At 56.8% G+C, this 21,121-nt stretch overlaps 5 protein-coding genes across 5 annotated transcripts; 3 read left to right on the top strand and 2 right to left on the bottom strand.

Annotated features, from left to right (window-relative positions):
• Window positions 1-3,379: 3,379 nt before the first annotated feature.
• CHGG_07163 (uncharacterized protein) lies at window positions 3,380-4,476 on the bottom strand (the record flags this gene model as incomplete). The annotated part of the gene is made up of 2 exons (XM_001224818.1): window positions 3,380-3,594; window positions 3,888-4,476. 2 exons carry the CDS (start codon window positions 4,474-4,476, stop codon window positions 3,380-3,382), a joined length of 804 nt encoding a protein of 267 aa, XP_001224819.1.
• A 3,572-nt stretch (window positions 4,477-8,048) lies between these two features.
• Window positions 8,049-9,014, bottom strand: CHGG_07162 (uncharacterized protein; the record flags this gene model as incomplete). The annotated part of the gene is made up of 4 exons (XM_001224817.1): window positions 8,049-8,510; window positions 8,609-8,683; window positions 8,743-8,783; window positions 8,921-9,014. 4 exons carry the CDS (start codon window positions 9,012-9,014, stop codon window positions 8,049-8,051), a joined length of 672 nt encoding a protein of 223 aa, XP_001224818.1.
• A 1,972-nt stretch (window positions 9,015-10,986) lies between these two features.
• Window positions 10,987-12,758, top strand: CHGG_07161 (uncharacterized protein; the record flags this gene model as incomplete). Its single annotated transcript, XM_001224816.1, has 3 exons — window positions 10,987-11,592; window positions 11,829-11,876; window positions 12,210-12,758. The coding sequence occupies 3 exons, from the start codon at window positions 10,987-10,989 to the stop codon at window positions 12,756-12,758; spliced, it is 1,203 nt and encodes a 400-aa protein (XP_001224817.1).
• Window positions 12,759-16,175: 3,417 nt separating this feature from the next.
• On the top strand, window positions 16,176-18,986 carry CHGG_07160 (uncharacterized protein; the record flags this gene model as incomplete). Its single annotated transcript, XM_001224815.1, has 4 exons — window positions 16,176-16,200; window positions 16,440-16,531; window positions 16,597-17,209; window positions 17,332-18,986. The coding sequence occupies 4 exons, from the start codon at window positions 16,176-16,178 to the stop codon at window positions 18,984-18,986; spliced, it is 2,385 nt and encodes a 794-aa protein (XP_001224816.1).
• A 1,349-nt stretch (window positions 18,987-20,335) lies between these two features.
• CHGG_07159 (uncharacterized protein) lies at window positions 20,336-21,059 on the top strand (the record flags this gene model as incomplete). The annotated part of the gene is made up of 2 exons (XM_001224814.1): window positions 20,336-20,551; window positions 20,724-21,059. The coding sequence occupies 2 exons, from the start codon at window positions 20,336-20,338 to the stop codon at window positions 21,057-21,059; spliced, it is 552 nt and encodes a 183-aa protein (XP_001224815.1).
• Between the last annotated feature and the right edge of the window lie 62 nt (window positions 21,060-21,121).

Genomic DNA, 21,121 nt, shown 5'->3' with positions numbered 1-21,121 from the left:
GGGGGCGGCTACGTACCCGCTGCAGGTGTTGCGGAGTCGGTTGCAGCAGCATGATGCGGAAGCGCAGTTTGGGAGGGGGATTTCGGGGGTGGTGAGGAAGTTGTGGCGGGAGGAGGGTGTCAGGGGGTTTTATCGGGGCGTCATGCCTGGCGTGGTGCGGGTGCTGCCCGCGACGTGGGTTACGTTTTTGGTGTATGAGAATGTAAAGTATTATCTGCCCAGGTGGGTGGAAGGTGATGAAGGGAAGGTGGCCATTTAGACTAGACGAGGAGGCGCTCTGTGAGGATATCCTTTGATAGACAGTTCCGTTTTCCCTGACGGTCCTTCATGACCGTCAGACTGTGACACTAGAGGTGGTTGTATCTGTTTTACAATGTGACGGTTATCCGTCCCCATCAGGCTATAATCATGGTGAAGTCTTTAGTTCCGTATAGTAGGTCTCGATCTACCAAAACGTAGGCACCATTATAGCGGTAGCGGTAAATGGCCGCCTAGTAGTAATGGATGGTTGTCAGGACTGCGAGGGCAATAGCGCAGGCAACTGGTCTTCCGGCGAGTCGACAATCGAAGACCAGGCGAGGAGTCGAAGAACCGAAACTATAGACAAACAATGACGAGAGAGGGGCATCAGCATGTGCACAGTGAACCATCCTACAACACATTGAATCCGACACAGTCTCTACCCTATACTGAGGCAATACATTGAGTCAACACTTCACGCTGGTTCATAAGCCATTAGGTTACCATATATCTAACCAACAATGCCAACCTTTGCGTCGTGAAGCTTTCAGCCCTCGCAACAGTAACAACCATCCTGCCGTATCAACTTCAGGCTTAAACCGAGTCTCTACGCCCCGTTTATCTCGGACACAAACCCCCCAAGCCAGTCATGCAAGACTTCACCACTTCACTTGACCAACATATAGGCCTAAATCATCAACTAGAGTTCGCAATGATACCGTGCTAGACAAGAGGTCAACTTCCAGCCAGGGTGACTGCGTATCGGCGAGTAGCAGTGTGTTCCTTGAGTCTCAACAGGCTCAGTGAACCGGCAGGTAGCTGAATCATACTTCAAGTTCCAAGTTCAGACCAAGTTTAGAGCAAGTTCAAGGGACCGGCACTACCGCAACACTATCTCGCAGGAAGGAAGTCCATACTCCCACCATTCTGCAAGCGCTCACACTCGTTCCTACCACCCCATCTCCCTTTACTCTCTGAACTCGAAGTATAGATGCCGCCGAAACCCTTGATCAGAGGAACGAAAAAGAAAGTTATTCGGAAGCCCAAAATCTACTCGTTATTGACTCAGTTTCTCTCATTCTAATCCATTCACTCTCTTCCCTTCCCCTCTCTCTATTTTCCTGGTTTCCTTTACACAGTACTTCTTTCTCTTTCCTTGATTTGTTGCTCCTTGCTTCTTTCACTTTTCTTGCTCCTCGCACCCTGCTCCCCGTCCCAAGTTCTGCTTCTTTTGGTTAGAAGTGCCCGTCACCCCATCTCTGTCCCCCAACTTCACCAGTCCGCCACGTGCTTCACGCTTCCAAGCCCAACCCAAGCAACACGCGCCGATTTACCCGCCCCAAATGAGGTCATCTCACGACGCCCACGCTATCGAAGAAGCCACCCTCGCCACGCCGTCGGAGCCAGGTCGCCAACTCCCCACCAATCCGGTCAGTCCTTCATCACAACATGGCCTCTTCACTCGCCATCCATCCATCACCATCACCATCAGCCATTAGCCCCATCTCTTCCTTCCCGTCCCCAAAATAGTCAAGCCATGCGGGAGAGGGTACCCTAATGAGCAGCCAATATTCGCCTCAGCGCCCAGGACACCACGGTTCGCCCCATCCCGCCCGTTCTCATAATTGAGATCAGCCAACACCCGAGACACAAGGACAATCCCCCCCCCCCCGCCCCTCCCCTCCCCTCGGCACAGTACGGCCGATGCCTGACGGCAGCCCAACCGTTGATTATCGGTGCAGCCCCCAACACCAGGGTAGATGAAGCGGGAGTGGGAGAGTGGGAGAGTGGGAAAGAGACAGATAGAACAAGGAAAAGAAAATCACCGAGACGGTCGAGGAGCCCTGCCCCGTGGCGGAGTGGCAAGGGACGGAGACAGAAGGAGAGAGAAAACAAATGATGCAGACGCATGTGGCTCGGCCGAATAGGGGATGATCGGACGGGCCGGCAGGAAGCTCAGCCCAACCAGCAGCGCTTCCCGCCCAGTCGGTCCAGACCGGAGAAACAGAAGCCAGATCATTCCAGCCATCGCCCCCCCAATCTGTATTGCAGTAATAGCAGCAGCAGCAGCAGCAGCGTGCACGTACATAGAAGGGACATGGGCAACAAGCCTTGAGTGCTGGGGGCGGGAAAGAGTAACGTTAGAACCCCCCACCTACCCTGGTGTGGGTGTAGGTATGTATGTACGTTTGAACGGGATCGACTCCGGAAGACACACCCCTCCACGAAAAGAGAGACCGTAAAGGCACGAGTAGGATTGAGAGACGGAAGAGAGACCAAGGGACCGGCACCGGGAAACGAAAAACAGGAAGAGAGAACTCGGCAGAGAGCTTTCCACTGCACACCCGGCCTCGAAGATCCTCTCCGATCCCCCTCCCCGCAGCAGCGTAGCTCGCCACATTTCGCCGACCCCTATGTGCGACGTAGTTCAACAGCCGGAATGGGCAAGTCACTGACGAACGAACGAGGTAGCCGCATTGACGACGGCAGCATCATTCTTCAACGAAGACGAGAACGGGCATGGTGACACAGCCGAAACAAGACATGCAGGAGTAGTTCGAAACCAGGAAGTAGCGCATAGACTTGTCGCGGTAGGCGGCCGCAGCGGCGGGCCGGGCGTCAGACTCAGACCCCCAACTTGCGCTCAAGACAACAATCAATCTTGCAGCTTCTGGAGGAGCGAGATTCTGCAGACAGTCTCACCGCCACCGTGCGCATATGCAGGTACTGTACGACACGACAGAGTTTTCCAGCCACTGCGCAGTCGGGGACGTAACCAGAAGAGCGCCGTCGGAAGGGTGCATACATAAGGTGGGAGAAAAGAAAGAGTTGGGGATTCAGCCGGCCTAGTGTCATGTACGCGTGTGTGTATGTAGGTTGGCACGTTCGTAGTCAGGGTGCAGTCGAAACGAGACAGCCGCGCATCTGCAGCCGGCTTCTGGTTTAGCACCATCACTAGCTGCACGTCTGAAGAAAGGACTTCTGCATCTGGTTCTGTCAGGGGAAAGAAGACTCAGCTGGGTCTTCAACGAGTGGTAAGAGAGAACAGGGTAGGGCATGGTAGGGAGAGACAGAATGCTCCGCCTGTGTGTCTCGCAGTCCGATATGTCTAATGCATCGGAGGGGCCATCCGGCAGACTTAGGCCGCCGTTTGGGTCTCTTCCCTCACTATCGAGAGTAGAGTCGGAAGACAGAAAAGAGCGAAGCCAAGCCAAAACAGCGGGACGTCCTCGGAGTCCGTGAGGTCCTCCGCGTCGGAGCAAGTCTGACTGCTGGGAGGAGCCTGCAACGTCACAGCCGGCGGGCCCGCAAGATCCGCGGAGCACAACTCGGGGCAGCCTCCGGCGCGCCAGACTAGCCAGACGACGTTTACGTGCGTAGGCACGAACTGCGGAGGACAAGACAGCCTCCATCGCGTGCAGTGGAGGAGAAGAAGGCGCCACGCCCAGGCCGGGTAGCGCTGCCGGACTCAGAGCCACGATCCTCGTCCAGCGGAAACTCACGGACCAAGACCACACGTTGCCCTTCGCTCCCACAACTGACCCAGCATAGTGCTGTCGATCACCCGGCGGAATATCTCCCACACACGCGTTTCGTTTCGTGTGCGGGTAAGACATAGGGCCGAGACGGACGTCAACTCCACTCACTTGAGGGGAGCTGGGCAGCTGACGAAACGGAATTCAGCAAGGCGGGCTCGAATGATGAGGAAGCTAGCGTGCTGTGGGCATAAACAAAGGGGGAAAGAGGCGAAAATGGGCCAAGACGCTGGACCCTGGAGATCATCTCTTGGCTGTGGATCATCTCGACACCGCCAACGGGGGAGGTGTGTCCTGACACGACCCGCGATAGGGGAGGGGGCATTCCGCCATCGTTGAGGCTCATCAACGCCATTGCCGCTCTGCTGTGGATACTGCAGCCGGGATAGGCCTGCGATACTTCGTATCTCGCTCGAGATTCCGCAAGGGGAGCGCAGGGAAGGAGCTGGGGAAAGACAAAGAAAGAGACCGGGGAGAGAACAAGGGAGCCCAGTGCGGCTGACGGTTGACGGCTCTGCCCGCGCAGCAAGTGGAGATGGTTGAGCATCTCTTCCCGTGCCCGTTGGGGTTTGCAGAGCTGAGCCGCCAGACGTTGACGTCCTTTGCGGCAACCCCCACTGGAAACGTGCCTCGTCCGTTGGCGGGAAGAAGTTTGAATGGGAGTCTTCGAGTCCCTCGAGGACTCTACTCTGGGGGCCATGGGGGAACGACCGAGAGCCCCGGCCGATCTCCATTCTCGAGGGTTGACGGGCGTCTTGGCCGCCACTGCCGATTATTGAACAGATTTTCGGGAACCATCTTGACCAATCCGGGGTAAAATCCAGGGATGAGGATGCTGGCGGCCTAGATCGGGGGCCATTGAGCGGAGGGTGGATAGGGGGGCTCATTGGAGTGCGGCTCCCCAGGAAATTTTCCGTGGGCCCCCGGTTGAGCAGTGAGTAAGTTAGCCCGCAGGAGACTGTGACCGTGCTCCATCAGTCCGGCGACGCAGCCCTTCGGCTCTCGGGGACCTGGAAACGATGGATACAGAGCCATTGTAGCCATTGTCTCAACGGGGGGGTAACTTCTGTGACACACAGCACAGCATGCTCCGTGCTAAGATGCAGGTACCGAGTGCGGAGCCGGCGTTGTGATTGTCGGGAACCTGCCCGGATCTTGGAGACAGCTGCTGACTGCCGCTTCGGGGAATCGCCCGGGAAATCAAGTTCAAGGGCCGGCATGTCGGTATTCAGCCGCGCCGCCTCGCGCGGATGATCGCAGATGCGGGTGCGGATGCAAATGCTGAGTTTTGGTCAGGGGCGCGCCGGTGTTACCATTTGTCCTTCCATCCTAATTTGTCGGGAGATGCTCCGGGAGGGTCATGGCTCGTGTTGTATTCCCGAGTCTCAGCCGATCTGGAAGTGACATATGCATCCTCTCACTCGCAGTGGATAGATTTTTTGGCCCGAGTTTTGTTGGAACCGGTAATGCTCCGTTACACCGGGGATTTAGGAGTCTGTGTGTCTCCTTGCGGTAGGCCAGGGACGAGGAAAAGGTTGGACATGGTAAGCGGCCCCGGCACCGTCCCACCCAACCCGCCCCGACGAGTCTGTGCCCCCGTGCTGCCTCGAGCGAGATTTCCGATGCTGGTACCCGCAGTCACGATAAGATCTTGGGGGGGATGTTCCGGCTCCCTCAACCCGCTGGTTGGGTTCAGAGCAGAGCCAATGCTGTCTCGCCCGCCGCCGGTATCGCTCAAGGCAAAACACGCAATCCGCGCTAGGCGCATTGTGCCATGCAACTCCCTTACGGCCTGGGGGGGGGGGAGGGGAGAAAAAAGCTCGTCTCGAGGCCGTCAGGGTACACGCATCCTACCTTTCTTCCCCGCCCCCACCGAGGAAGTTGGGGGAAGGGACAGGATTTGCGGATGGCTGCAACATGGAGCGTCGAATGACGAGTTGACCATGCAAAGCTGGCAGAGCAAAAGGTGGATCCGGCTGTTGGGACATCACCGTCGACGTGACAATTGGCCTCGTGATATCCCTTGTCCCATTGTCCAATACAATAGCGGCATGGCCCGGGGGATGATGTGGTTGTTGTTGTTGGTGTTGTTATTGTTGCTGTTGTTTTTGTCGTGGCACATCGCAGACAAGGTAATCCGGCTTGTGGAGGAGCCGGTTTTTCCAGCAACTAGCAGCCCGTTTGTGTCCAGACCCTCTCTCAGCCCCGCTCGATAGTGAGAACAGGTCTGCCTCGTGGCATCTGTAGCGAGGTTGGCCCTCTGAAACCGGCAAGGCGTGGCTGAACTCTCAAATGAGGTCAGGGAGAGGCTGTGTTTTTACAACCAAGCCGTTTTCTGTTTCCACCCATTGTAGTTATGTAGCTCGGCCCACCGTTAGACAAAATTGGCGATGCGGTCTCTCGCGCAACGGTGCCATATCCATGCCTGAGCCATGTACCGAGGGTATCAAACCCCCCCGCGAGGCGCAAAAATGAATATGCTCGACGGTGGCGGCTGACCCGCCGACATGGAACGGGGACGTTTGATGGTGGGCGAAACGCGGCGGCGGGTGACATCCACCCACCATGAGCAGAAAAAGAGGGCAGGAATGGCAAGGTTCAATGACATTAGCGTGTTTTTCCCGAAGCAGCGGCTGTAACCGATGGCAACTGGCAACCGAGCTTGGTAGCCAATCGCGGGGCTGAGGCCGGGGAGCAGACCTCGTGGTCTCTTGTTTCAAGGGCCGAAAGCCCCCCAATCTTGGGGTCCGACATTTCCAACATTATCTCTTGGCGGTAAGCGGAACAACGACAGGAGAAGCGAGCCTATGATGCCATGAGGGCCGGCGATTGTCCACGGGAGCATCTCGTGATGACGAGGTGGTAACGGAGGGGCAGAGTGTTCGGGGAGGATCGCTGCCGGATCTGCTTCGCCAAGAGCTGTCGGCAAAGGCAACTTGCAGAAAAGATTAAATGGGATCGAGATGCGAGTGAAACATTGGTTAAGTTCGAGTTGCCGAAGTTGGAATTTCGTTCATCGCGGCGTATGGGAACGACATGATCTGAGTGCCAATGATGCGAGTGGTGCCAGTGGGTTTCGTTCAGTGCCTAGAAACTGGAGACTGGCGACTGGGAGACTGGATAGCTCTCGCTCTCCGCGACTACCCAGTATCATTCCAGGGCTCGCATGGATGGGGATGGGACTTTCTAGTGGTGGAGTGGAGGCGATGGAATAGAGGTCCAGTGGTACACAGGAGAACTGTGGAGGTAGGCGGGCGGGACTGATGGAGGGAGACAGACTCTCACACAGACTGGAGACAAGACAAGACGGAAGGAACGGTGTGGGGCTTCCCTCCCTTCCCGTTCCGTACCGTCCCAATGTCCACTTCCAGGTTACCTGCCGTTGCAACCTCCTTCGGAAAGCAGGGCACCCCCACGTCGCGAAATTACAGCAAAAAAGGAGCAATTATCTGCAGCTCGTGGCACCTGCTTTTACCCTCTGCCTGGTAATAAAAACTCTTCCCGGTCGATATGCGTCCTTCAAGCCATGCCCAAACCACACCGACACAAGATGAGGAGCGGTCTACAAATCTCCGCCACCATTTATAGCCGTTGTAAGCACGTGTCGTTTCGGCGTGTCAGCGAATTCGGTGCCACGAAGTGGCATAGCGCCCTCCCGAAATGTGGCATGGGACTTTTGGCGACGGGCCAATTGACTGTGAAAGATTGCCCCGAGCCTGACACGGGGGATCTCCCGCAACCAGAGCGCTGGTATCAAGAGGCAAGGGCGACTGCGCGCTACCCCTGAAACAGAAATGAGGGGTGGGGTTGCCGCTCAGTACCTACTTGGTACATGACAATACGAATGTTACCTTACCTCACCTCCAACCGCACCTGTAAGGATGGGATGCGGATGTGCATACCACACCAGGAGACAATCACCTGGTTTGGAATTGCACCCAACGGCTATCTACCGTTAGGCAGTTATACATGGTAGCCAGGTATGCACATAGCTGAACCGTTATCCGGGGCGGGGGCGGAGGCATTGAACGGCTGTCTTTTCCACTCTGCCACTTACGGCATCCCCCCCCCCCCCCCCTTTCCTTTTTCTCTTCGGCCTTCGACCTACGCGCAGAACCATTTCTCTTCTTCCCGCCTCCCCCCTTGAGCCCTGCCAGCCACCTTCCTGGCAGTATGTACGATGATGGGTTTGGGAAATGCGGGCAATCACCGTCGCTTCGATTATCCCACGCTGATTGGTTTGGCTCCGGTAGATCGGTTTGCCCGAATGCCTCACTTTCCTTGTCTAAGGCCGCTGTTAGCCCCGTCGGGGAAGCCCTCATCATCGCCGGGAACCTGGACGGACCGCATCGGACGGGTCGCTGGAAATGAAACGGCCCAGGCTTTCGGGGTAGCATTGCGGCTCAGATGACGCTGCCCATGATCATGGCCGCCGGAGCCAGAAGCGCGCGAAGGGCAAAAAAAAGTGACTTTGGTGCGTGTCCGCTGGCACCAAAGCGGGTCCTCCTTGTCGATATGACCTGCCGCATCTGTCTTGACCTGCAGGTGGCCAGGCGAGCTTGCGAGCAAAGGCGATAGCTCAGATCTGAAGGGCGCTAGCATACTTCTTGCGGCCGGGGCCGGCTTCCGGGGCGATCTAAAAATCTCTGGGCTCAGAACTACCGGCTCCGGTTGGCTCTCCTTGGGACAGCCAGAGCCCACAACCGCGGACCCGGAAACGTGGTGTGGCAAACGCTGCACGGAATGGGTGCCTTGGTTTGGCAAGGGAGTCCATCGTTGCCAGAGGATGCAACCTTGTCATTTGCGAGCTGAAACGAGCTCTATGCACTAACAATATCTGCCACTTCCCTCAGTTCGAGACATGGCTCCCGAGGTGAGATCTGGGGTTGACGCTCGGATCTATGCATCTATGGGTTGGGTGTTGTTGTATGGGGGGAGGGGAGGTATTGAGCTGAATTCTCCCTACGCCCGCCTGAAGCTTGTGGCGGTATGGAGGCATGTAGGTACCTAGAAAGAAGAGAGAGAGAGAAATAACAGGAATAGAACTGCGGCTGGCGCTGCCCGCGAGTTGTCGGAGGCGGGGTCGAGAGGACCTGGGTACATTTGTCCTGCGATGCATGAATTATGATAATTTACCCACATACAACCGGGACATATTTCGTACTTTTGTACGTATCCGTGCACTACGAGGCGTCGGGGATTTTCAACCAACGAAAAGGGCAACCACTTCTCCACCATGTGGGGACACTCACCGCAGCAACCCATGTACACCGTAACTTCAACTGGTGGCCTCTGAGGAAGATCGACGGCGGGATGGATGGGAGGAGCTGAAGGTTGCTAGGGAGTTCTGGGATTGGGGCGCCCGCTATGGAGTACACTACACACAATCGAACATTCGAAAGGGCGGAAAGCAACAACTAAGAGCTAACTATTCGTGACTGGGTGGCGATTCTTGCGGTCATCGCGACAGTGCTAGGGTGCAGTACCACGAGATCCTTTTGTTGGTGTGGGCGAAAAACAAGGAGACGAAGCGAGCTGAAATGGTGGTGGTCCCGACACCACCTACCCACCGGCCGCATGCACGGTCCACACCGGGATGCATCTCTCGGTCCCCGGTGTTGCGACAGTGCGGTCAGCAACCGTGGTATTGGAAACCGAATGCCGCGCCCGGGTTGCTTGATCTGGGTGTTGGCCTGTGCGCCATGGTAAATTACACGACATTCCGACTTTCCGCGGCGGGAGCAAGCAGGCGAACTGTCGCGAGTCGGGCACGTGCGAGGTGATGAAAAATATCACTGGGCGAATGGGTTCGTCCAGAGATGGCGACGACTCCCGCATGCGATAGGCAACGGGCCAAACGTCAAACGTCAAACGGGCGGGCGGGCGAGTGGGGGAGCGGAGAGGTGGGTTTTCAGTGTTTGATGGCAGGATGGTAGGATGGACAGGATGGATGGATGGGACTTGCCGCGCTGAGCCAGAAAAAGGCCTCCAGTGAAGGGGGGGAAGTGACAACCCAACACGCTGGAAGGTGCAAGACCCTCCCACCCCTTCCAGAGGAGTCGCCCAATTCGTTGAACGGAGTCTCTGAGTGGCACCCCAAACCCTTGTCGATGTATCGTGCCTGCTACCACACCCTATCTGCGAAAACTTTCCACGCACATCCTGCCGTCGTCGCTGCCTTTTCTTCCACGGGGGTCCATTCAAGTTGAAACCTCTGCAACACTCCAACACTCCAACACAACAAGTCCCTCATGGAACCGCAGATGCCCCCCATGCGCAAGATGTGCCAGATAGGGCATGCTTGCGAACGGAGCCGATAAGCAATAGGACGCGCAGGACACGCAGGACACGCAGCACGCCCAGAACCACGACAATACAACGCTGAGAGATCGAAGAGGGGCCATGAGATCTCAACTCGCGCCATCTACTAGTCGTCATTTCTCCTGCAGGATCGTGTTCCAGCGCCAAGTAGCCGCCTGAAGCAGCTTGCAGCTTGCAGGTTGGCTTTCACACCCTCAACACCAGCCATCGCTACAGTAAAAAGAAAGGGCGGGAGATGCCGGTAAAAAGAGGTCTGGAACTGAATACGCCCCCCTGGCACCTGGCTTGCCCTCTGTGCGTCCAGTCAGCTCCCTGTCGGCCAAATGTCTCATTCTCGACCCTGAAAGGGACAAGTCGAGGGTGTCTGTTTACGGCTAGTTATCTGCCACCCCTCCCCCCCGGGCAGCCACCAAAGTGATACAGCATAACCCCGGCTCGTCTGCCGTGGCTTCAGGCTCCGCTTCTCTGGTGGGGGTCCTGGTCGATTTCCGGGGTGGAAACAAGCCGCCCGGGGAGAGTGGAAGATGGACACCATGGGCTTGGTCCAGGGACCTGGACCTTCGCACAGAACCTGCCAGGGCCCCTCTGTTCGATGAGATCTCGGACAGCCGTGGCGTCCCAGTTGTCTGGCTCGTCCAGATCTCTACCCCCTGCTACGCTCGTTGATATAGTGGCCCTCTCGCCCAACCCAACGCCTCTTGGTCTCATGGTTTTGATCCAGACCCAGCAGAAATCACCACACGGCTTATACTTCGTATATCAACCCCAAGTGGCTTCTCCCTTCACGTTTACCATCATCTTGCTGCTCCCCTTGCTGCTTGTGTATCTTACGATCTATCTTCTCCCCAAGTCCTCATCTTCCACCACAACCACCATCCTCTCCGGCGAAATGGCTATCGGTAGTTTGCCTACAAATCCGGAAAGTTGGGCCCGTTGGCCTTACCCGCAACACGACAACGCCGACTTCAGCATGACGCCAACCAGCATGATTTCCTATGACTGCCGGACGACAACCACAGCCCATATCCCGCGCCCTGAACTTTCCCAGCACTTCGTCCCAACCACCTTCAGCTCGGCTCCGATGCCCTCTCCCCCTTCTCCTCACTACCACGCGCCCATATCCTACGACGGGTACAACCCTTACAGCGCGCCGCCCATGCTGGATGCGCCCTTCAAGCCCCAGGAGTCTATGGAGCGCCTACAGCCGCGTTGCATGGCGCCGGAGCCGGCCGCGAACGGAGGGGCTCAAGGGATGCCGTTCATCAAGAGAAGCTGCAGTCCGTCAGTCAAGAGTGAGGCACACTCTTCCAGCTCGCCATCTCCCAAGGCCGCCGCTTCCAACGCTCGGGTACAAGCCACCCCCGTTCACCAGTTCAACACCGCCATCGACAATGTCATGCGGGTGATCGAGGCCAAGCGTGAGATCCTCGGCCCTGCGGACGAGGTAGAGCTCGTACAGGCGGATGAGAAGAAGGAGGCGGCAAAGGACAACCAGGTATGCGATGCTAGAACCCTACGACTAAACGAACTCGCACTGACCGGTTCTTTGAAGACACAGCGTGCTCGTGGGAAGGCGAAGCGGAAGCGTTTCTGCTGTGAAATTCCCGGGTGCTCCAAAATGTTTGCCCAAAAGAACACCTTGACACCCACCGACGATCCCACACTGGCGAAAGCCCTTACGTGAGTCATTTTTCCTTCCAGCATCAGACCTTGAATACTAACAACACTTAGGTCTGCCCGTATTGCCAACGCCGCTTCACACAAAGCGTCAACCTCAAGGTATGCCATGGCTCAAGACAATCTCTGGAAGTGGATGAGGGCTGACACACAATGCAGACACATATTAATCGCCACACCGGAGAAAGACCCTACGAATGCCCCGAGTGTGACAAGTGTTTCCCTCAGCTCTCGAACGTCAAGGCGCACATGAGGACACACATCAGGAGAGAGTTGAGAGCTGTTTGGGTTTGCAGGTTTTGCAAACTGCCCCAAAGCCCTTTACCGCAAAAAGAGAACCTTAAAGTAAACTCTCCCCCCCCCCCCCTCCTTCTTACCTGCCCACACATCATCTGACCTGAGAAATAGGCCCATCAAAACACATACCATGTTGAGGAAATCGAGGCTTTCAACGCCAAGCTCGCTGCCATGAAGGACAAGAGTATGATATCCGAGGAGGACAAGGAAATGGCCAAGTACCTCGGCGACGTCCACAACCTCGCCAACAAGGGCATCAAAGGCCGCGGCAAGGGCCGCAAGGTCAAGCGGGTTATGATGCTACACCCACCACAACCACAGTCGTCTCCCGCCACGAGCCCGATCAACCCCGATGGCCACACTGGTCCCTACCCGATGTCACTCCTGCCTCACGCACTCTCGCATCTCCACATGACGCAGCAGCAACAACAACAACACCAGGCCGTGCACCACGGCCTTCCCTACTACGGGGTGAGCAACCCGGCCGCCTACAGCATGAGCAGGCCGCCCAACATGCTCTTCGGCTCGCTAAGCATCAACACGCGGGAACCGTACGGCCACGCTGGCTACGGCATGGACTCGGACCAGCTCAGCGATGCCAGCAGCGTCCACGGCTCCACGCCGGTCATGCACACCTACGAGGATGAACATGGCCGGGAGTTGACGTTTGGTGAGAGGCTTTACTAAGCATCAACCTGCGGATTCTGTTTACTTTGTTTCAAGGGGTTGGCTGTTCTGAACACTTTCTGTTTCGCCTACTGTTTACAAACGCTCAAATCTGTCTTTTGTTCATTGTTTTTTCCACGTCATATTATATATATTGGACCGAAAAGGGGAGGCCAGAATCTGTTCGCGAACCTTGGGGAGAGGTTGTTTTTCATTTTTACGAAACGGCATGGCGGTTGCGGCACTGCGTGTTTTTCTTGTCTTTATTGTTTTTTCCTTCTCCTATATCTGTTTTTATATTGGTGTGCAAGCTCTGCTCTGGTCTTCTTTTTGTCGACGACGGGGCTACAGGACGTCAAACCTGACCTGCAGTGGTGGTCATGGATAAAAAAAAACGGGGGCGGCGGCGGCTTGATTTTTGACTACTTGCATTTACCGAGGGACAGCGCTGTATCGGACTCGCATATTGAGGGTTATAATGGGCACTGGTTTAAACAATACAGAGGAGGACCTTTGGGCGGTACATATCAAGCGGTTACGTTTTGGGTGGGGGAAACACTGGTATAGGGGAACTTTAGGGGGTGCACACCGGGCTGTCTGTACGTTGAGTACGTTAGGTAGTAGTTTAGCTGTGACAACATGACATGAGTATTCTTACAGACCTTGCCAAGTTTCCCCCCTCCATCAAAAACTCCTCCGATGTACAGATCTCTGCGTTTCAAATGCTGCAAGATCCAGCAGGTCGTGACCGTCCATGACGATCGAATCCCCCCCTCCCTTCTTTCTTTTTGGGTCACCTCCGTGCCCCCCTCTCCAAACCTCGAGACGCGCATGATGAGGTAGGAGGGCATGGAGGCAGCTAGCCCGGACAGGGTATGCACATGGGACAATACCCCGCCCCCCCCTTCCTCTTCGACCACCTTCCCAGTTTCCTTCCTAGGTCCCCAACCACGAAGCAGCGGGCAAAAAAAGTGACAGCGTCCCGCCTCGTGGTTGGCTGAATGGCACACTCCCATGAAAGCCTCACTTTTCGACATTTGCATCCCTTTTCGGCCCCCTCCCCCCCCCCCCCCTTCTCGCGAGCTCGCCTTGCCCTGGCTGAGAGGGGTTTAACTTGGGGCCGTTAGCGCGTGTCGTCAATTTCCGCACTGGGTAAGCTGCTGATCGCTCTGGCTGTCTCGCCCGCCCTGGCCCTTGGCCCTGACGCGCCGTCTGTGCTGCATCCCGGCAGGCAAACTCAAATAAACCCCTGCACCATTGCAAAACCCTGGACAACAAGGTCGCAAACCCTGGGCGGGCGGGAACCCTTGCGGCGACCAGTGGAATTGAAAATGCCCTGATGCGTCCTAGCGTCAGAGGCCAGATGGGCAAAATGGGCAAATCAGGCAAAACTGGCAGAAGGGAGCTGGTGATTTTGCCCCCAGTGGCTTGGGGGGGACATGGACCTGCCTTGCTGGAGAGCCCTGCTGTGCCTTGCGTCTGATGGCCGTCGCGGGACCTGCTTGGTGGGATCTTTTCCGGGGAGGCACTTGTTGGAGGAGCTTTTGTTGCGTTCCACTTCCCCGGGCCCGCGCCGGGGTTCGTTAGGTTGCTCCTCTTCCCTCCGCTTGCTCGGGGAAGAGGGGGGAGTGGGTTCCGATCCTTGTGGTTGGTGTCTTTGGAGTCTGATGGAGGGTTGGGACGGCCCCCCCGGCCCCGGGACCGGAACCCGGACAGTGGACTTTGGAGGCCGGAATGTCATGTTTTGGTAACTCACCAGTTAACTCGACCCCGGTCGTGCGCATCTGGAACTGAAGGATGGGAGGGGTTGCGTTGGTTGACCCGACTCCGCGCACACCCTGTTTCTGTTTTTGTCTCTAGTGTGTGTGTGTGCAGTTTCCGCCAGGTCGGTGAATTAGCACACCCTTTCGTCCGACCTGCCCTGTCCGCTCATCGTCGGGATCGCCCTGTTTCGCGACATCACTTCAGGCTTTTCGCCGTTCCCCTGACGGTGGCGATAGTCACTTTGAGGTTTTTTGTTACATTCGAGGGTGTGCGGGTCCCGCCGCCTGTTTTCGGCTCGGCCATCCCCGTTTGTTTGATGGTCTTGGAAGGATGGGTGGACGGGCATGGGCTCAATGGGTAATGGGACTCAATGTTGGCGGGTTCCTTGCAGAAGGGTTCATTGTCTCGATCGAGTGTGTTCTTCCCGCTCGTATCGAGAACCAGTTGGAGGCTGGCCGCTACGGAAGCTAACCACCACGAGTACATATATCCATCTCCCCGTGGCGATCATTCCTCCTCCCCTATAACTATCTTACTGTGTAGTGGGTCCGAGCCAGCAGGCGTGTCAACCGCGTTTCGCGAGCTTAGCCGAGCTGTTTACCGTTGAGCCACCGGCCAGCTTGTTTGTTTTGTTTTTGAGACACCATGTTCTCAAGGGAAACATGGCGCTCGCGGTTGCACAACGTTCCGGCTTGCAGCTCGGGAGAATCAGGTGATCCCTTCTGGTTCACCGGGGAGAGACTGGTTTTGGACCCGGGGCCGGCATCACAGGCGTCATCTCGCACGGCGCACCGTGTGGGTGGCACAGTAACCAAGGCGGGTGCCGTACACGGGAACGGAGATGGGAGTGTGATGCTTGCTCGGAAGGAAGTGGGCCCGGTCGGGGAGGTTTAATTCAGGCACCGGCATATTCCATGGTTTCGCGGACCTTGCGTTTGACCCCCGGAGACCTTGGGATGGCGGGCTTGGTCAGCCGCCATGGAGGGTTGAGACAAACAGGATATTGTCGTGCGGCTGAATCTCATAGGCTTCTTCCCCTTCGAGCTCCCAGTCGGCGTCATTGATGAGCACTAGAATGCCGGGGCGGCTGAGCAAATCAGCATGCAGGTGGGTAAAAACGGAGATGGGGGCAAAAAGACACACATATGGTTGTCTAGGACAAACAGCTCGGCCCGCGGATCCTTCATGAAGTTCTTGCATAAATGTTGGATGAGGAACGCAATATTGGCCGGCTGGCCGCCGGTGCCGACAGCGGGGAGCGAGACAGAGTGACGGCGTTGGTTGTCAAAGAGCATCTCAAGACCGCCGCTGTGCAATCATGTCAGCCAGCGTGTAAAAGTCGGATTTTTGAGGTGTGATAGAATACCCCTGGAGGAGGGAAGGGGTGTGTTGCAGCGGGGTTTGTTTGAAATGACTGCAAAGAAAAAAAAAATGACTGACGAGAAGTCGACCGTAATAGGGATTTCTCCCGACTGGGTTTCGCTCGACATGTTGTAAAGGTGTCCGAAAAGTTTCGGGCAGATAGGCGAGTCAAGGGCGCGGGCTGTGTGCTGCTGATTATGGGATGTGAGATGTTATAAGTGAGCAAGAGTGTGAATGAGGGGGAAGTGATAAGGCAATGCAGTGTTGCATGTGCGGCGTTGGGGGCTGATGCCGCTGTCTCAGCCGCCCAAAATGGAGATCTGGAAAGAAGGGTCGGGTGGGTCCATCTGGCTGTGTAACGGTTTTGGTAATGTTTCGTAATTCAGACTGTCACACATACGTAGTACACGCACGAAGCTCCAAGAGGTGTAACTGCCCAAAACTCTTCCTCGTAAAACAACGGACCAATCACACAACAATCACCCCCTGCCTCCTGCCTGGTGTGAATGAAGAGTGAGGGCAAGAGCGAACATATTATGGCCGACAAAATGATAGAGAGTCGTTACTTGTCGGCAGGCGCAAACCGATACACAGCTGCTGCCGACTGGGCTGAAGATGGGCTCGTTGCATTTGGATCCGATTCCAACGTGTGTCTCTGGGACCCAACTGTAAGCTTGTTTTCGCTCTCCCCTCTCTCCATGTTGAGTCAACGTCTCACGGATGATAATTCCAGGATCCAAAAGGCATTTCAAATATTCTCAGCGGGCACACTGCTCACGTAAGAGCCGTCGCATTCTTGCCCGGAAGAAATGAAGAGAGCAAGACGGTGAACTTGGTGACGGGCGGAGACGACAAGCAGCTCCGGCTCTGGGCTATAGACTCGGAGACGGGCGCCGCTTCGTGCGTTCAGACCATTCAGGAGCACAGCGAACCCATCAACTGCATCGCCGCTCTGAAAAGTCCAGCTTCTGGGGATGTGGCAAAACAAATATTCGCCACGGGCGCTGCGGATGCCACAGTCAAGATCTGGGTTTTCGAAGCTGGCCAAATCACCCTCCTCCAGACGATCAAGACCACTAGAAAGTACATGCCTCTCACTCTCGCCTTGAGCGCACTTGAAGAAGGAAATGGACTCGTCTTAGCTGTTGCGGGGACTACCAACGCCGTTCAAATATTTACAGCCTCTGCGGCAGACGGCAATCCAGGGGTCGAATTCACCCTACAGGCCACCCTGCCAGGTCACGAGAACTGGATCCGCTCACTCGATTTCATCCGCGAGAAGCCTGAGAAGGGTAGCGACATCCTCCTTGCGTCGGCAAGCCAAGACAAGTACATCCGTCTCTGGCGTATTCACCAAGGCACGACGTTGTCGGCTCTCAGCGCAGCAGGCTTGGGCTTTCAGCCGACGCCCTCACACCCGGGAATAAAGCTCACAAAATAAATGCTGGGGCCACCGAATATTGTATAGTTTTCGAAGCCCTTCTCCTTGGCCACGAAGATTGGGTATACAGCGCCCGCTGGTTCCGTGCTGCCGATGGCAGGTTGCAGCTGCTGTCCGCCTCGGCCGACAACACCTTATCCCTTTGGGAATCAGATACCGAATCTGGCATTTGGCTCACCGTCGTTCGTCTTGGGGAGATTAGTCGAGAAAAAGGAGCAACAACGGCTACGGGCAGTATCGGCGGGTTCTGGACTGGCCTGTGGTCGCCCTCGGGTACAACCGTCATCACCCTCGGTCGTACGGGGAGCTGGCGGCGATGGGATTACGATGCGGCGGAAGATATGTGGAAGCAAAACTTTGCTATATCCGGTCACACCCGCGCCGTGACAGGCATTTCGTGGTCTCGCGACGGTCTATATCTCCTCTCGACCAGCTCCGACCAGACAACCCGCCTCCACGCGGAATGGGCGCTCGATGCACGCAACTCCTGGCATGAGATGTCACGCCCGCAAATACATGGCTATGATCTCAACTGCATCTCCGCCCTTGGTCCGGCCTCCTTTGTCTCGGGTGCCGACGAGAAGCTCATGCGCGTCTTCACCGAGCCCAAAGCCGTCGCCCGCATGCTCAGTCACCTCACAAACACAGCCGCTCCCACCCCCGAAACCGAAGAGGCGCTCCCTGACGTAGCCAACATGCCGGTCCTCGGCCTCTCTAACAAGGCCGTTACCACCCTCTCCCCAGAAGAAGGCCGGCCGCCAGCCGCCGACTCCTCTACCAACCAAGCGATAGACCCCACCACCGCCGACCCCGACACAGCCACCACCCACGCGCAGCCCTCCCCTCTCTCCACTCTTACCCACCCTCCCTTGGAGGAGTCCCTCTCTCGCCACACGCTCTGGCCTGAGATTGAGAAGCTGTACGGGCACGGCTACGAAATCTCGTGTCTGGCCGCCAACCATGACGGGACGCTGGTCGCGAGCGCCTGCCGCGCCAGTTCCCTGACCCACGCCGTAATTCGTTTGTTTGAAACCCGCGGCTGGACCGAACTGCGTCCGCCCCTGCAGGCACATACCCTCACCGTCGCCCGCGTGCGCTTCTCGCGGGACGATCGGTACATTCTGAGTGTCGGGCGCGATCGCGGGTGGGCTGTCTGGGAACGGACTCAGGCGAGTGAAGGCCAGAATGAGGGCGAGAGGGATGGGGGATATAAGTTGGCGCAGACAAATGCCAAAGGCCACACCAGGATGGTGTTGGATGCGGCTTGGGCGCCGGTTGGTGATGATGCCAACGGCACGAGGGTGTTTGCGACAGCGGGGAGAGATAAGTTGGTTAAGGTGTGGGTGAGGAAGGGGGGTGAGGGAGGGCAATTTGAGCTGGGCAAGGCGGTTACCGAGGAACATCCCGTTACAGCGTTGGATTTTGTGCCCGAGGTGACGGAAGCGGGCCTGCTTCTGCTGGCTGTCGGCACGGAGGGTGGTAAGGTGTCTGTGCTGACGCTCAAGGTCAATGATGGTGAGGTGGAGGTTGTGTCGACGTCGGTTGTGGGCCAGGCGTTGTCGTTGCCCAAGGCGGTGTTGCAGCTTGCGTGGCGACCAACGAGAGAGGGACGCAAAGGCGAAGAGCTGGCGATCGCGGGCGAGGACGGGTCGTTAAGGATATACTCGTTCCTTGCGCTGTAGAACAAGCCAATGGTGAGTGAATAAAAGACATGCTTCAATATGATCAAATGGTCCATGATGATGAATATATGTTAAATCCCGTGTCTCGTATTATTCTATTACGGCCCAAAACGGGCTCTATCCCAAGGATTCCTCAACGCCATGCCCCTTTCATACGCATTTGCCATGCCATTATCCTCCGTTGTGGAGTGCGCTTCCTCCCCGTTCTCTTGTGCAGACGACAACGACGCACCCATTATCGTGAGCCTCCCCGCATTACATAACAAGACATCCCATCCCACCCCATCCCAACGCCCTCCCACTCCCCATCCCTATTCACATTCCCCATCCCCATCTCCTCACCGCGCCTCCCAATCCCTCAAAACCCCAAACCCCCCAAGAAAACACTCAAAGCTCCTTCACCGACTCCGCCGTCACCGCCGCCGCCGCCGTCCCGATCGTCCCGACCACCGAGCTCAGCACCTGGCCCACCGCGCCCTTGGCCGCCGCCGACGTGTCGAAGGCGTCGCCGTGCATGTAGAACCACGCGCGGCTGATGATGAACTGCAGGTGCTGGGGAAGGTAGAGCACGGTCGCGATGAAGGTGAGGGAGAAGAGGAGGAAGAGGACCGAGTCTGGTTTTTGAGGGGGGGCGTGGTTAGTATATTAGTGTATATGGGGCGGTGGGTGTTGTTGGGGTGGGGGTGGAGGGGGTTTGTTGTTGGGAGGTGGTGGTGAAGAGGAGCGGGAGTTGGGGGTAAGAGGGAGGAGGGAGAGTGATGGGGGAGGAAGAGGAGAGGGGAAGAGGCAGGGACGGCGTACAGAAGATGAATTTTTCGATCGGCGTGTAGATGTACACGCTGTAAGTCACTTCCAGCTGGTAGATCTTAAGCTGCAGCCACTTGCTGAAAGACTCGAGTTGGGAAGCCATTTCGATTTAAGGGGGTTGTGCAAAAAGGGGGCTCGATGTGATGATGGCGTTCTCGGGGAGCGGTTCTTCGTCGCTTGGGGTCTTGCAAAGTTCTTGAGTGCCTGGGTAGCTGCGCGCTCGTGTATGTGGTTGAAGTGGCTGTTCGGAGGTTCGTTGCTTTCGAGATTGTCGCGGGTTCAATTTCGAGGTCGCGTTCAGGGCCAGTTCGCATCGAAATCCAGGAGCAAGGGTCGGCGAAGTGCAAATCGGACGAGACGAAGCTTTGCCTGCCGGGCGGAAAGCTCGGGAGCGTTCTGATTGGAGAAGCAGCTTGAGCCCCACCGGGCGTTATGCAAGCCCGTTTGGCTCTCGGACTGGAAGCGGCAACATCCGGCACCAAGCACCGAGCATTGACAACAACCACGGCTCAAGCGATGACATGACTTGAGATGCCCACGTCATGCTCCGGCCCTTTACCAGCCTGCGCCCCCTCTTCCGCCCCGCAGGCATTCTCTGCGGCCGGCATGGCGTCGCTTCAAGCCTGGAGCTGAGGAACAGCTTCACGACCTCAGTTGTCGCCAACCTCAAGCAGCTCCCCCCACGGCCCAAGCACCCCCCCGAGTCCGACATTGAAGAATCCTTCCTCAAAGGCAGCGGACCGGGCGGGCAAAAGATTGTACGCCTCACCCCCCTCACCCCCCCGTCAACAACGGACCAAACCGTCCCAACCAACCCATAACTAACCCCCCGCCCCTCCACAACAGAACAAAACCAACTCGGCCGTCCAACTCAAACACATCCCGACCGGGCTAGTGGTAAAATCGCAGGCCACGCGCTCACGCACACAGAACCGCAAGATCGCGCGCGACCTGCTCGCGCTGAAGCTCGACGAGCTGGCCAACGGCGCGCAGTCGCGCGCGGCGATCGTGGGCGACACCAAGCGGAAGCGGGCGGCGAGCAAGGCCAAGAAGAGCCGGCGCAAGTATCGGAAGCTGGCTGGTGCTGAGGGCGAGGCGCAAGGGGAGGAAGGGGAGGAGGGGGAGGAGGGCGAGCTGGAGGTGGAGCTTGAGGGTGATGTTGGGGAGGGGCAGGAACAACTACAAGCTGAAAGTTCTGTAGGGGTTGAAGAGGGGATAAAGCAACGAGAAAATGGCGAGGGGGAAAAGAGAGAGGAAGGGAGGTAGTAAAGGTGGGCACGGAAACAAATCAGACACAAAGGGCACAAGAGTTGGAGGTGATGATACCC

The sequence above is a fragment of the Chaetomium globosum genome, genomic scaffold (assembly GCF_000143365.1).
Source record: "Chaetomium globosum CBS 148.51 scaffold_5 genomic scaffold, whole genome shotgun sequence".
Classification (NCBI taxonomy): domain Eukaryota; kingdom Fungi; phylum Ascomycota; class Sordariomycetes; order Sordariales; family Chaetomiaceae; genus Chaetomium; species Chaetomium globosum.
This window is presented reverse-complemented; position numbering and strand designations above follow the sequence as displayed.